Source organism: Cuculus canorus, chromosome 7 (assembly GCF_017976375.1).
Source record: "Cuculus canorus isolate bCucCan1 chromosome 7, bCucCan1.pri, whole genome shotgun sequence".
In the NCBI taxonomy this organism is placed as follows: domain Eukaryota; kingdom Metazoa; phylum Chordata; class Aves; order Cuculiformes; family Cuculidae; genus Cuculus; species Cuculus canorus.
Window position 1 is genome coordinate 27,503,633 of NC_071407.1, and position 14,943 is coordinate 27,518,575.

At 43.2% G+C, this 14,943-nt stretch overlaps 1 protein-coding gene across 5 annotated transcripts in view; it reads left to right on the forward strand.

The window, feature by feature from the left end:
* CDHR1 (cadherin related family member 1) overlaps positions 1 to 14,943 on the forward strand; it is a 49,883-nt gene that overhangs the window by 2,322 nt on the left and 32,618 nt on the right. For all 5 annotated transcript variants that reach the window (XR_008450657.1, XM_054071399.1, XM_054071395.1 and 2 more), the window contains 6 exons: positions 948 to 1,444; positions 2,216 to 2,311; positions 11,304 to 11,449; positions 12,424 to 12,474; positions 13,754 to 13,843; positions 14,328 to 14,414. Coding sequence is in view for 4 of the 5 variants with exons in the window: in XM_054071399.1 (XP_053927374.1) it covers positions 1,384 to 1,444; positions 2,216 to 2,311; positions 11,304 to 11,449; positions 12,424 to 12,474; positions 13,754 to 13,843; positions 14,328 to 14,414 (531 nt within the window). In the remaining variant the exon portion in view is untranslated. The remainder of the gene's footprint in view (positions 1 to 947; positions 1,445 to 2,215; positions 2,312 to 11,303; positions 11,450 to 12,423; positions 12,475 to 13,753; positions 13,844 to 14,327; positions 14,415 to 14,943) is intronic.

Genomic DNA, 14,943 nt, shown 5'->3' on the forward strand with positions numbered 1-14,943 from the left:
AAACATGAGCGAATAATGTTAGACCACATGAATGAATTAGGGAGCCCCAAATCCCCACTGTTGCACAATTCAAAGCTGCTTTGCTCTGCGCTCGCTTTCTCTGTTGCCGGCCTGTTCCCAAGGAGCTGGGATGGGTTGCCTGCTGCTCAGCTGTACCCTGCAGGACGCAGTTCTGTGGGACCTGTGCCCTCAGCATGGCCCAGAGGCACAGCTGCAGCAGGAATGCCTCCAGCCCTGCCAAGGACCCGGGGGGCTGGCAGCCCCGTGGGCTCCTCCTGCAGTGGGCTCTGCCCCAGCAGCATCTCTGCACCCGCGCCAAGGGGCTTTGCCAGGAGAAAGCATAGCTTCTGTCACATTTCGGAGTGTTGCACTGGAGAGCTCTCTGACTGATTTCTTACACATTTTTTTTAGCACAAGCTGTTAATTAAAAAACAGAAAACTCCATTAACACATCCTTAAAGGGCAAGTTTAAACAGCTAAGCCACTATGTAAACAGCTCCTTGGTTGGAAGCTAAGCGTTGCCACTGATAAAGTTCCTTTTAAGCAGTCAAAAGCTTTGTCTGTGAACAATTTCCCAGGGTGGCTGGTTTGGTTTTTTTATCCCTATCATTTATTGGATGATACTTATTTTAAATTTGTGCAAACACCTTTTATGTGCAGAAAACCAAAACAAGCAATGAAATAAAGCTATTTTGTTAACTTTTTCCATGTGTTGGTGGTTAAACACAGCTTTTAGTATGTTGATTAAAAGTTACCCACTGAATGTAAAAGGTGCTTGCAGAAATTCATGCAGATTAAGAATAAAATAATAAGACTGGCTCGTGAAAAAACAGTTTTGGTATGCAATTTTGTGTATGTTTTGTTGTTATAAGTGCATTTGTTTGCTTTAAAACGGTAATAATCACATTTACTATTTCTTGCTAATGTGAGGTTTTCTTCCTTTGTAGTTTCCCAAGGTTATCAGAGCTCAAATAAAGAGAAACTTGAAAAACAGGGACTAACTCAGAGAATTGAAGTCAGAGTTCAGAAAGAAAACAACTTTCTACTTTGCCTTCACCCCAACTTGTGTGTTTGCACAGCCCGAATACGGCAGAACCTGTGACAGTTGCGCTGATTTCTCCAACTCTTGTCTCAGAAATGAGTCCCACAGCTCACTGCAAAGTAATTGGTCTAATTAGGTGGTAGGAAGGAGCTTCTTTAAATTCCTCAGAAATTAAGACGTGTCATCCGCTTAACATCTTAGCATCTGTTACTGCCTCTTGCACATTTCTCCACTACGTCAGCCTGAAGGACACTTTCCTGGACCTTTCAGAGAGAAAAACAAAACAAAACAAAACAAACCCAGCCTTTGAAACAGAAGAAATTGGCCCTTTCTTCAGTGGGATGAAGCATGTAAGGCGTTTCACCCCCTCCTTATTTCTCAGTTTGGTGCACGTTTGCCTGGGTGAGTACAATGATCATTGTTAAGTATAAATATAGGAGGATAAAAGCATAACCTTAAATCCTGTAGCAATCCTTACTGCTGCGGTAAAATTGTCCTGAAATATTTTCTTTGGCAACTGATCCCTGTGCAAATGTTACCTTCTGTGTATATATATCTAGAGTTTTGTTTCAAATGGGCTATTTTGAATCACTAACAGTCAGTCAGTAGAATGACAACTAATTTGTTGTTTCTTTTTTTTTTTTTAATTTTGTTTGCTGTTGTCTGGCAGCAAGTAAGTAACTGTTTAATTATGGCTAATTGCTCATGCAGTAGGCATAATTTTAAAGGCAGAATGTGCTTAGAATACTGAGTAAGGTATCAAGGCACTGGGAAAGTTTCAGACCTGCATGTATACAGTAAAGGAGAGGAGTACCATCATTACAAGCCGAAAAGATTAATTTTGCAATGAAGCTGTCTGGAACTTAGTGAGATTTTTTTAGAGAGATCCTGCTACTTGATTTGTTTCTGTTGTTTGAGTTGGTTTTTTTCCCCCCACGTACCCTCTTTCTCTATTTGCTGCTGTGTCAGTACTGGCACAGTGCCACGTAGAAGTGGTTTTATTAAAAATATAGGTACAGATCTAGTTCCGAAAGTCCATCACAGCAACCGGGTATGTTACGTACTCATAGTATTCCCTAAACAGCTCATGTTTACCGAGAGTCAGGTAACAAAGCCAAATAACTGCCACCTACAAAATGCTTTTCTTTGGCTTCTGCTTTGTTTTAATTGCAGCTCAGGCAAATTATGCCCCCTATTTCTTTGATAATGGAGCCAGAAGCACAAATGGGAACATGGCACTTCTCAGCCTTTCGGAAGACACACCTGTTGGTCAGTATTTAAAATAGTATGTTTAAACCATGAAGCTGAATCTGCTTGCTGTTTTAATTAGTGATGCATATGTTCTTGTAGGTTGTTTTTATATATTGGCGGTCTTATGTCTTTTTCTATCATGCTTTTAATTGGCCTCAATTTAAAATGGCATGTTTGAATAGTAGCTGTAATTTAAAACCTGAATTTTGCCTCCCTTTTTCTTGGTCCACCAATCTATTCACAGCATCAGAGCACAGACCTTTGGGGTCAGAAATAAACTCATAGTGCTAAAGGCTTTCTTGTCCATTCTGTCAATGCTTATAAGAAGAAAGCCTAGTTGCTGGTAACTCAGTGAAAGTAAGCGGAAAAGTAACAGAGGCATGATTTTCTTTAAATTGTTATCACTTTTTTTCATGTTTACAGGACAAATGGTAGAAAATGTTTTTACTTGGAGTTAAAATTCATTGGTCTAAACTACTGATATTTTTTTAAAAAGGTTTAGTTTTATTGAAGATTCAAGATTTGATACATATTTGAGCTTTCAGCAATTTGAGGCAGGTCTGTTTATGCTTCTTTTAACTGTAGTGGCATCAAGAAAAAGTAAATAAGAACAAAAAGGTGATTTATAATCAATATTTTCCATGGGGGAAGAAAAATTTCCTAACATCTAAAAAAACTATGTAAAATATTTTATAAAGCTGGAGAGGGGGGTCTTCATCAGGGAGTGCAGGGACGGGACAGGGGTAACAGTTTTAAACTGACAGAAGGGAGGTTTATACTAGATATAAGGAAGAATTGTTGTCCTGTGAGGGTGGTGAGGCACTGGCACAGGTTGTTCAGAAATGTTGTGGCTGCCCCATCCCTGGAGGTGTTCAGGGCCGGGTTGGATGGGGCTTTGAACAACCTGACCCAGTGGGACATGTCCACGGCAGGGGGCTTGGAACTGGATGATCTTTAAGGTCCCTTGTGACCCAAACCATTCCGTGATTCTATGATATTACAGTGGTGAACACCACCTTTTCTTCAAGCATTGCACTGAGGTTTTTGTTTAGGATTTGTTACTCTTTCTCTCTAGCTTTTACAAGCTAAATCCGAGAAGTACTCAGCTATTGCAGATTGAGTAGCAGAGCACCCATTTATTAGCTGCCTCATGCATAGAGGAGAGCGATGGTTGTGCAGAGGGGTGCACCCAAAACCCTCCCAGGGCTTAGGCAGCTAGGGGAGGAGAGGGTGAGGGAAAGATCAAAAGGGTAGAGCCTCCTCTGGAATACTGATGCTGCTGCCTTTACCTTCCCGAGCATGACCAGGGGCACTCACTGCTTTGGGAAGCAGCTGCCTGGGGTTTGCTCACAGTCTCCATTTCTGGCCCAATGATGCTAATGCCAGTCAGAATCTGCCCTGGGCATGCTAGGGGCTGGAGAAGGTAGTGTTTGGGAAGCAGTGACTCCTCCTTTGCCTGCTCAACCAGGGAAATGGAGTGGGGAGGAAGCAACAGATACTGTAGAAGTGACGCACCTAGCCAGTGAACTTAAAAAGAGCTTGCTTATGATGCAGCAGGGATTTACTGTAAGTTCAGTCAAGCTTAAGTGGAAACCTCAGCTGAAAGCCAACAGTAATGTAGTGGCACTTGCAAAAGCCAGAGGTAGACCAAGAAGCTGCAATTTTTGTTGCATTTCTGCCCAGATTTACATGGAATCTACAACTGCTCTGCCTTGGCAATCCAGATACTTCTGCTGAGTGCTGAACTGAGATGAGCCAGTGGAATCACTTGTCTACTAGTGTAGATAAGGCTTGTAATGCCAGATAGCCTCAAAATGGGACCCAGTCTCAGTTCATTTCGGGTGATGTTTGGCGACTTCATCACTGAAACCGCAGTTCAACTCACTTGATTGCCCCAACCCTTTGTGTGGTGCCAGCTCACAGACACCTACAGAGCATCAGCCTCTCCCTGCTACGGCTGGGAGTCTGCAGCCACTTGACTAGGGATGGGAAGTTAAAGGTGGCACAGAGCCACAGCACATTCAAAAATATCCTTCCTACCAGGACTGCAGTGCCACGTGGTCTCCTAGATGTTAGCGGTCTCTGCAGCAGCAAAGTAATTACAGCAGTAATTTTCCAGCACTGGAACCCAGTGCATCTGATCTGGGACTTCAGGCAAAAAAAGGAGTGTGCAAGCTTTGACAGCAGAAGAGCAATGTGAGGGATCACTGCCTGTATTAGCATTCTCGTAACTAGCCCGAGTAATAATAATGGCAAATATGGGATGGGGTTTTGCATGTGCTTTCGTAACTTTAGCAACCAGACTAGGTACGTAGAGATCCCTGGAGAGTTTATCCTTTGATGCAGCAGTGATAAAGCTCAAGCTGCTCTGTCTTCAGTGCTACTGTGCCTCATGCCTGCTGGCTTCATCCAGAATGTATTTACAAGTGTTTACATTGGCTGGCTTGTACTTCTAATTTGCTGTATAAATGTGCTTTAAAAAAACAAGAGAGAAGCAGCTTGTGGCTTAAAGCTCCAAAGGTGCCACCGAAAGTATTTTTCTGAGGTGAAAGGTTAGAAAGTGTTGACTTGAGGCTTCTGCAAAGGGCCAGGAGGAAACCCTTGGGAAAGGGAGAGAAGACCTTGCTTTTGAGAACCACAAAGGCAGCAGCTTCACCACAGAGCTGCTAGTGCTCCTTTGGGCTAATTCCCAGAACACCTTGACTAAAAGCTGTGAGCACTGCAAGGTCCTCTTTTCTGGAAGCACTTTGGGAAGTTCCCTTGGGACATGGCTGCTTGGGGTTTGCTCGGTGCAAACTGCTGCTGCTACCTGCTGCCCGCATCAGCACAGCCACTCCTCTGGGATGCTTTGACAGAGAGGGTCTCAGAGGAGGGAAGGAACACCGCCACTTTGGCGCTGCAGCGCTTGGTGTGCATTCAGCATAGTGCAGGGGGAGAGAACCACTGCTCGCATCAGACCACAGTCAGAGTTTCATGCCAGAGCTCAGTGAGGGCTCACACGCTGCCTGTGCCAAATGGCTGCCAGGCCCTTTTCTGTATCCCCACTGACAGGTCTTGCACTGCAGATGAGACCATTACTTTTCATCCCTCTGCCCTGATCCCCTCCAGAAAAAGAAGAAAGTATTTGGTTTCCTGTGTCGACATGCAGTCCTGAGCATCTACGCTCCAGCAGTCATCTTTCAGTTTGAGCAGGATGATCAGTGGCAAAAGAGGGGAATTAAAACTTGATATGTTTGATTCTGGATGGCTTCACTCAGGCTTAGGTGCTGCAAAAACGGGCAGGTTGCCATTAGGTCTTATGCTTACATAAAATTTGGAGTCATAGGCAGGATGCTTTTCTTGGCAGCTGCCAGCTTCTGATCTGAGCAATGCCATGGACAGCAGCTTTAATGAACCTCCAGGAATTTTACAGTCTTGGGCCCCACTGAGATTACAACCAGTTGGCAAAATTGTGTGTGTTAGTTATATTCCCAGACATCTGTAAGCAAGATGCAACGTTTTACAGCACGGAAAAAAGGAAAGGATGGATTCTCCATGTAAATGTAAAAAGAGAAATTGCAGTGCTGCAGCTGCATGAATGCATCAAATTCAAGAAAATCACATTATCATGCTCATATCATCCTCAACTTGACCTTCTTTTGCAATTTTGCTTACTTACAGACAGTTGTGATCTACCAAGGTACATACATTGTGACATGAGTTATCATAAAAACAGCAAATACTATTTCTGTGCAAAAGCTTAAAAGTGTCTGCAGTTTCCCAGATCCTATTTATTGCTGCAGACTGTGACACCCCTCAAGGTAAGAAGGGCCAAAACAGCAGCTCCTGCCAGTGTTGGATTTAAGAAGAGTGGGAAGAGTTTTGCACTGAAATAGGAGTTGCAGTTTGTGTGGCTGCTTGGCAGAGCAAGTGGGTGATTAGCTCTTTGCCTGTGTACATACAAAATGTACGTGTGCTCCTAATCAAGGTCTTAAGGCATGTGCGGGATGCTATTTCAGGTTGTTTGTTTCATATTACCTCAGTAATCCCTGTAAGCCCTTGTAGTGGGGACAGAGTGGGACTGAGAACGGCTGCAGAGCAAGGGATTGAAACATAATCAGAAGGCCTAAATTCATTACTCTCTCAAAGCTCAAGTGCTCTAGAGATCTTTACATGCTTCTCATCCTGTGTTTTTCCTTTCTGTTTTGCCCTCGTATGCACTCCCTCTCCATTACAAGCCAATTTGCAGTGGCGGCTTTTTGATCAGCGCTACAGCTGCCAGCTACCCACCACTGGCTGATGGACCACTTCACGTCCCTCCATCCTTCAAGCTTCCTCTGTTGCTCCTACACAATCCTGGTCTCGTTTCTTCCCATCATTCACAGTTGGCTGTGAACCAACCCTTTTGTCCCCTCTGGCAGTCATTGTTCTTCCCCTGTTTCTATCACCTTGATCTAACCAATGCTCCCCAAACTGGTGAGAGTTCCTGCTGATGTGTTTCCTTCCTTCAGGCTCAGTGGTCCCACCCTGGCACTCTGCCATCTCTGTTTCTGCATTTCACCTGTCATAGACATAGAATCACAGAATCACAGAATTGTTTACATTGCAAAAGACTCTTAAGGTCATCAAGTCCAACTGTAAATCTAGCACTGCCAAGTCCACCGCTAAACAGTGTCCCTAGGCACTACATCCACACGTCTTCTAAATGCCTTCAGGGATGGTGACTTGTGGAGACTGTTCCTGTGCTTGACAACCCTTTCCATGACATAATATTTCCTAGTATCCAGTCTAAACCTCTCCTGGAGCAACTTGTGGCCATTTCCTCTCATTCTATCACTATCCAAGGAGAAGAGAGAAGACCTACAACTACCTTGCTAAAACATGCAGGGAATTCTTTTCTGGCCACAATTTATTTCCAGCCCTCCTTCTCACAAAAAGTATCTTAATGAAAGAATTAACACACTTCTTTTTAAAATGCTAATTCCCTTCTGACTAGAAGGAACACAGACTTGGACAATTTAGCCTGGGCGGTGTCTTGAAATCTAGAGACACACCAAGAACTGACAATTGGGCAACTCCAGAAAGGTTACGGATTTTTTTGAAAGTGCAAAAATATTCAACTTTTTGTAGAACGAAAATCTCCTGCCTCAGAAAGCTCAGAGCTACCAGAATGAAGCTGTTAAACACATCCTACCTTCTGCATCACTGAGCAGAACCAGCACTGCACAAAATGGAGTTCCCTGCAAAGCAGAGCAATGCACAGACATGTGCTGAGGACTCACAGATGTTACAGCCTTTGCTTTTGGTTTTATTCTTCTAATAGCAACTGCAGATACATCAGAAAATTGCCCTCAGATGGCTTCTCCTTGGAGTTGGTTGCTGTGGGTGCTGCAAGGACATGTTGCTGCTCTCCGTGGGGAGGTGTTTTGGCCCCGTGCTGAGTGCTTGCCGCTGTACAGCCCTCTCCCTGCCACCGTTCCTTGCAGCTACGGGGCCAGTTTCAGCTGATGCTGTGGCAGCCACAGATCTTGGGCTGCCAGTCCTGGCTGTCTCTTTGTTTTGCCGGCCAGCGTGCTGTGTTGGAGTGCAGGGAAGGAGCAGGAGTCACCTGGGCATGCTCAGGAAAGAGCGGTAGCTAGTGGTAAATTGGAAAGGAGTTGGTTTTGAGGTAGTCTTGGTGTGTGGTCCACTTCCTCCAGGAACCTGAGCTCCCCTTTGCTTGGAGTGAGCTTGGAGTGTAAAACAGCCATCTGTAGGCTTCGTTTTGACTGTCCATTGCCTTTACTGATGGGGAAATGTGTCTTTGGCTGAGACAGGTGGAGAGCAGGTGCTTAACCCCGGGCGAGATGGTATTTACTGTGATGTCAGGAACAGAGGTGTCCTGTCCTGGGAGTGTGGCCATGGATGTCTCTCTCAGCATCTCCTTAGCAGATGTCAGCTGTGGTAGAAAAGGACAACGGGAGGGCTGAACATGAATCCAAAATTTACTTGGCTTGTCTAACTTGGCAGGGAGGGAAATTTGTTGCCGAGTGTTGCATAGCACAGAGGGAAAGCGTGTTATCAGTGAGAGGGCAAAACCAGCCCCAGCGCACATGGGCAGAGGCTGGCTTTGAACAAATCTAAATCAGAAATGAAGTAAAATGGAGTAATGGCATCATGAGACAGCCATGCAGCCTGAGTGGTAGGAGTAAAAGGCAAATATCTTTTAAGATGGAGTAGGAAAGTGGTATGAAAGCTTGGTGTGGCTCCTGGGAAGCAGCTGTAGCAAAGAGCAGCATGCGGCTCTGCAAGACTTCCCTGTCCCAGCCTGCTGCACCATCCCCTAGGAACTGGGACCATCCAGCTATTCCAGCCAGGGCCCTTACATGGCATTTGCTATATCGCTGGGTAAAGACTCTTCTAGTCCTTTATCTTTCTGACAGGAATAGGCTGTTTACTTGGTACTCGCTGATAAGATTTTAGCTTGTTTTTTTTCATTTAATTCCTTTTCAGCAAGTGGAGGCAGCACACTGAGAAAAGGTTTTTAATTGGCATTAACACTGTGCTGAGAAGTGTTCCCAGGGTGTTAATGATATGCAGAGTATTGTGCAGAGAAATTACAATTCAGACAAAATTAGGAATTATAATGGGTTACAAAAGAAGTTTTGATTCAGAATCCAATTTAAAAGGTACACAAATGTCCTGTATTATGAAAAAAAGTGAAGAAGTATCAGCTTTAGCTAGGAAGCAAACAATCCAGTGTAAAGATCAATGATGTCCTTCATTGCTTGCTTGGAAACCTCAGTAATCTTAGTCTATATCAATACTAATGTTTCTTCTCACATTTAGCAGCACAAAAATTCTTGTTTTCCTTAAAAGAAAAATCTGCACACACTAGAAACAGGCAGGGCGCCCAGTGGTATGGAAAGTGGAAGGGACAAGAAAAGTGAAGAAAGGCAGAAAAGCAACTAAGGAGCAAAGACTTCTAATGACAGAAAAAGGCTGAAGAAAAGCACTGTATTGTTAATAATGTTGGTGAAGTGCTGACAATCAACACCAGAATTCTGAATCTGGCCCCAGCTGTGGTATTGAGACAAAGCTTTTGAAAATGAAGAATAAATGCAGTCAGTGCTTGTGCTTCAGATCATAGAATCATGGAATGTTTTGGGTCTGAAGGGACTCTAAAGATCATCCAGTTTGAACCTCCTGCCACAGGCAGGGACACTTCCCACTGGAAGGTTGCTCAAAGCCTCATCCAGCCTGGCCTTGAACAACCCCAGGGATGGGACAGCCACAACTTTCCTGGACAACCTGTGCGAGTGCCTCACCACCCTCACAGGAAAATAATTCTTCCTTATATCTAATCTAAATCTTCCCTCTTTCATCTTAAAACCATTACCTCTCATCCTGTCCCTGCACTCCCTGATAAAAAGCCCCTCCCCAGCTTTCCTGTAGCCCCCTTTAAGTACTGGAAGGCTGCCCAGGTAATCAGCATAAGACAGTTTACTCAGAAGTGAGCACAGATGCCCTGTGGCTTGGCATAATCCCTTGCTATGCAAAGAAGACAGTCGTGGTTTCTAAGTATCGCTGCTGATCCCTGGATGTTGAATGTCCATTAAGCCCAGTGACCTGTTTGCTTCCAATTTTGCATGCCAAGGAATAAGTAAATGAGGAGTGAAATGTTATATTGCAAAACCAAGGAAACATTTGAGAAGCTGACCGGTCAGTGCTGTGGGCAGGAGCTCAACCAAAGCTCTAAAGTTAAACAGAAGCTTATGGAACTTGTCAGTGAAAAACTCCACTGCCACTGCAGAGAGGATATGAGAGAATATGACTTTTGAGTATAGAATTAAAAATCTCTCAAACTCGGGGCCAGAGTAGTTCAAAACTAGTCTTCTGATTTCCCTTCAGCAGTGTTCCTCCTGGACTTTATGCTAGCTTTTTTTAGCAGGGATCCTTCCATCATATCTTTTTTGTCCCATGCACCTGCAAAGCTTACTGCTAACCAGTGAGTCACTAAGCTAGAGTAGTTCCAGTGCAGAGAACCTCATTTGATGTAAAGCAGTGTTTCTGTCCAAACCTCTGCAGCTTAGTTATCTTGGGTAACTTACCCAAGCAGCTTGGAAGGAAACAACAACAACATTTTATATTTTAGGCTCTGTTAATTGATATTTGTAAAGTGGTTGAAGCTATTTGGATGACAATATTAATGCACAGTGGAATGACAGACACATAACTTAAAAAAATAATACTAATAAACCCTCACCATGTTTTGAAAACGTGGGTGTTATAAATCCCCAGTATGTATCACTTCTGATAAACAAAGTCTGTTTACTGGAAAAACTGGCACGAACTTCTCAAATGTTTAAAAATAGCAATCTCTCTTTCCCCAGCTTGTGAAAGTAATACATTGATGAGCTTAGAGAATTTATTCATTGGTATGAGCATGAGTGAGTGTGTTAAGTAGAGATTTTAATGAGAGGGAGTTAAGGAGGGGGAGAGAAATAGGGAAAAAAACTTTTGCATCTATTAATTCTGAAAGTGGAAAAGTCTCCAAATGTCCTTGCATCTCCTGAGCTTCAGCGTGTGGGCCCAGTCCTGTGGGAGCACTGCCTACAGCTACCGGATCCTCTGCCTGCCAGTTTGCAATGCTGCTGCTTCCATGGAACAGGGTGGGGAGGCATCTTTTGGTACTGCTAGGATTGTCTCCCTGTCACACGGCAGCATTGCTTCCAACTCACCTGGGCTTAGAGTTAGTCAACAGCTTGTCATCTCTGTAAATACTATGATGCAAATTAATCAAGGTGCAGTTCCACAGAAAAGAACCTGAAAGGAGAGAAACCATCACTGATAAACTCAGTTTTACCACTAGACTAAAAAGTGTCAATCAGGACTGTTGAACTGTCTACTTATCCATATTTCCCAGTAAGTAAGTTTGATTCATAAAAGCCTTGCCTGCCTCAGGGAAGCCAAGTTCCTAAGGAACAGACCAAGGAAGTATTGACTGATCAGGGTAACCACAGGGAAATGCTGTTGAATGCTGTATTTTTAGGTACCCATGTGTACACTTTGAATGGAACTGATCCAGAAGGAGATCCCGTGACATACGGCCTGGCCTATGAAGCTGGATCAAGACGTTACTTTTCTGTTGACAAGAACCTTGGAAATGTTACGTTGATTGAGGAGCTTGACAGAGAGGTACAGTAAAATGGCATCAGTCTGAGTGTTCATGGAATTTCCTTCAGTTTAATTTGATCTGTGTCTTTGAGGGGCAGTGCCAACTTATTTGACCCTGAAACACCTCATATACTTCGCAGTTCTGAGACATTATACTTCACCCATCATGTCGTTTTCCAGGTGACTTACACCACTGACACTGCTATCAATTTGTTCAGCAGCTGGCTGGCTAGTTTTTGCTAAAAGAGAAATTTACACTTTATTCCTATATTCCCTCACCTGCACCCCATCAAGAGCTTAGGGGCAGCTACAGTCCTCTCATCCTCAGAAAGAGGACTCACCTGTCATTAGGAGGAAGAAGAGTTCTGTGTAAGCATTGTTGCAGGACACTTCTGTAGTTATGTCATAGGCCTTTAAAATGCAACCATGGGGGGGTTGTGGTTTGAGCTAAATTAGAGTCAGTTTCCCACCACAAGTCTTTTTCCCATCATTTTCCTTTCCTCTTTCTCTGGGGGTGGGGAGGACAGGATTTGGAAGTCTGACTGCACAGTTTTAGCTGCTGAAATTAGCCAGGTCAAGGATAAACCCTAACAAGTGGGTTGAAGATGTAGCCCAGTGGGCTAAAGGCAGCCTTATTGTGGGAACGCAGGCACTGAACCCTTCATGTCTACTTTACAGGGAAGGGTCCACATTAAACCTTTCAAAATACCGTATACCAAAACAGAAAAATTTTCAACCAATCCTGCCTCTTTAGGAAGTGTTTCTTGAAAAAGATGATCGAATTTCCCCAGCACTTTATAGGACAATGGCTATTCTCAGTCCAGCTGTCTTCTGACAGCAGCCACAAAGTCCAAGGAGACCCTCAGATGAAACCTCTGAGAGGTCTTCCTAGTTGTTACTTTCATTTACCTGCTGAAACACACTGAAATTTGCAGTGCCTTTTCCAGTTAGAGAAAATGTCATCTCTCTAATCAAGGAACTTTCTTGGTTTACAGAAAGAAGATGAAATTGAAGTTATTGTCAGTATTTCAGATGGCCTGAATACAGTAAGTATTTAATTATGCTATAGCTCGTCAAACTCTCTGTCCCCGCATACATCTTCCTATTAAATTACCTTGCAGAGACTGTCTCATTCTATCAGAAAACATAATCTCATTAAAGGCTTTACCTCATGTTTCAAGAGCCACTGAACTCCCTGTAACTCAGGTCTCACCCCAGCTCCTTGCTCAGCTGTTTGAGGGTAATTACAATGTAGTGGGAGCTGAAAGACTGACTTAATGGCCTGCAGAATGAGACCAGCTTTCTATGAAGTTTCACCATTAGCTCAGTAGAATTCACACCTAAGAAAGATCCGGAGGCTTTTTGGAGAAATGCATGACTTTATAGGAACTAGTGCTGGATGCCCAAGACTGTCCCTCCACCCCCGCAACATTTCTGTAGCATGACATTAAGAAGATTTGCTTAAGCTAAGGTTCTGGGGAGTTTCTTGTCTGCTGTCGAATAAAGCTTTGATCATTTATAATCATTAAGGATTTATCTGAGGCATTGAACAAGCATCCAGTCCTAGATCTACAAATTTCCTTAGCATTTTGAGTTTACGGATTGATACTGTCACAGCCAGGATATTTGTCTGCCGATAAGAAGATCTGGGCTTCATTACAAGAGGTGCCACAAAAGTGGGATCTTCTTACTGTCCACTAGGTATCCCCTCCGGAGCTCTTCCTCATCTCAAACAAATTAATTGAGATTATAACAACAAATGTTTGCAACTGCCAGCATTCTACAGGCACAACTGTAAATAAGAAATAATGGGATCACATCCACATGTCCACTTGCAAACAACTGGCAAGTTGTGTTGGTCAAATACGTTTGCTTCTGTATTTTTAGAAAGAGAACACATATTTTGTTCAATATGGATTGTTATGTATTAGCGTCATTTGTATACCTGAAGTATGCATGCTATTAACCTAGTATCATGATAACAAATGAGTCATTAATGAATGCTCTGCTGTCAGGAACCAGCTTTTACAGTCTTTTATGTATTTTCACAAAATACATCATGGTATATTGAATGCCATAAAGAAGAGAGACTTTTGAAAATTAGCCTGAATTGGTCATTTATACAGTACTATGACACTCCTTATTTAGTTTGGAGATACCTAGGTGTTCTTCACAAAGCAAATTCTCCTGGATTATGGGATTTTCTATAGTTTCTTTCATGTGCTTAGTTTTGGTAGTGACTATGCCTTAGTGGGCACGTGAAAAGGTATAATACACATTGAAAATCAGCTTGAGTCACAATATGTTCTTCAAATTCTATTCCAGGTTTCTGAAAAAGTCAGGATCCTTGTAATGGATGCTAATGATGAGAGCCCGGAATTCGTCAACACACCTTACATAGTCCAAGTCCCAGAGGTTGGTGAAGTCCCTTTGCTTAGTGGAACCATATTTCAATAGGATGTAAAGAGGAGCTAGTATGTTTTCAGTAAAATAAGATGTGCAGGACTAACTTGCATTCTTTTATTCTGGGCTTTGGGTAGATATTTCATATTCAAACCTAGGGAATAAGTGGGTAAGTACTGAAGGTGTGCTGTGCTGTGGGTAAGCTCCAAGATGTGAGTCAGTGGAAGTTTTTAGAATGTACTTCAGCAGGAATAGGATGGGCTCTCTTAGCTGAAATTTCCTATTAGTTTTATTCCAAAAAAATTTTCTTTTCTTGTTCTTCTCCAGTTTCCTCCATTTTTAATCTCTTCCCACTTTTCTTTCTGCTCTTCGGTTCCCTTGATGTATTTATATTCTTTCTACTGTCATTCTTTCTGTCTTCTTGCATGCTCATTTTTCATTTCTTCTAACTCATTTTCTACTTCTGTGTGACTCTGGTAACTCTTTCTGGTCACAGAATGCTCCCTCTGGCAGCAGTATCTTTAAGATCGAGGCAGTGGACAAAGATACAGGTTCCGGAGGAAGTATCACCTACTTCTTGCAGGTAAGGCATTACTTGTACTTTCAAAAATCGTCTCACATTTTCTGAGATGTCAGAAATCAGATTTGAAATGGTTTTGAGGGTTGAGCCTGCTACTGGGGTCTATAGGATCAACTTTATGTTGTGCACAAACAAACAAGCGTTAACAAAACAGAGACTGTCTGATTGTGAGCAGCCAAGCGCAGTCCAGGGGTCAGAAGGAGGAGCTGGAGTTGCCATTGTCAGTCCTATGCTTGCAGGCAGGACTCCTGTCGGCAGGGTTCCTATTGGCCCTTTCTTTGGTGTGACAGAGAGAGCAAGTCTAACTTGTAATCTCGTATGCATATAAGATTTCTAAAGCATGAAATAGTTCTCTTTAGAAAGCAAAATGCACTGGAAACCCAAATGTGCACCTTGGTGTAGTAGGCGGGTGAATAATTGAGACCTGGATCACAGTGTGAAACATGGGGTGCTAAGTGTCCTCGCTGACAAAGCTGTGCCAGCTTGAAACCAGCCTTTCGGTACTGCCCACTGGTGAAGAACAGAAAGGACT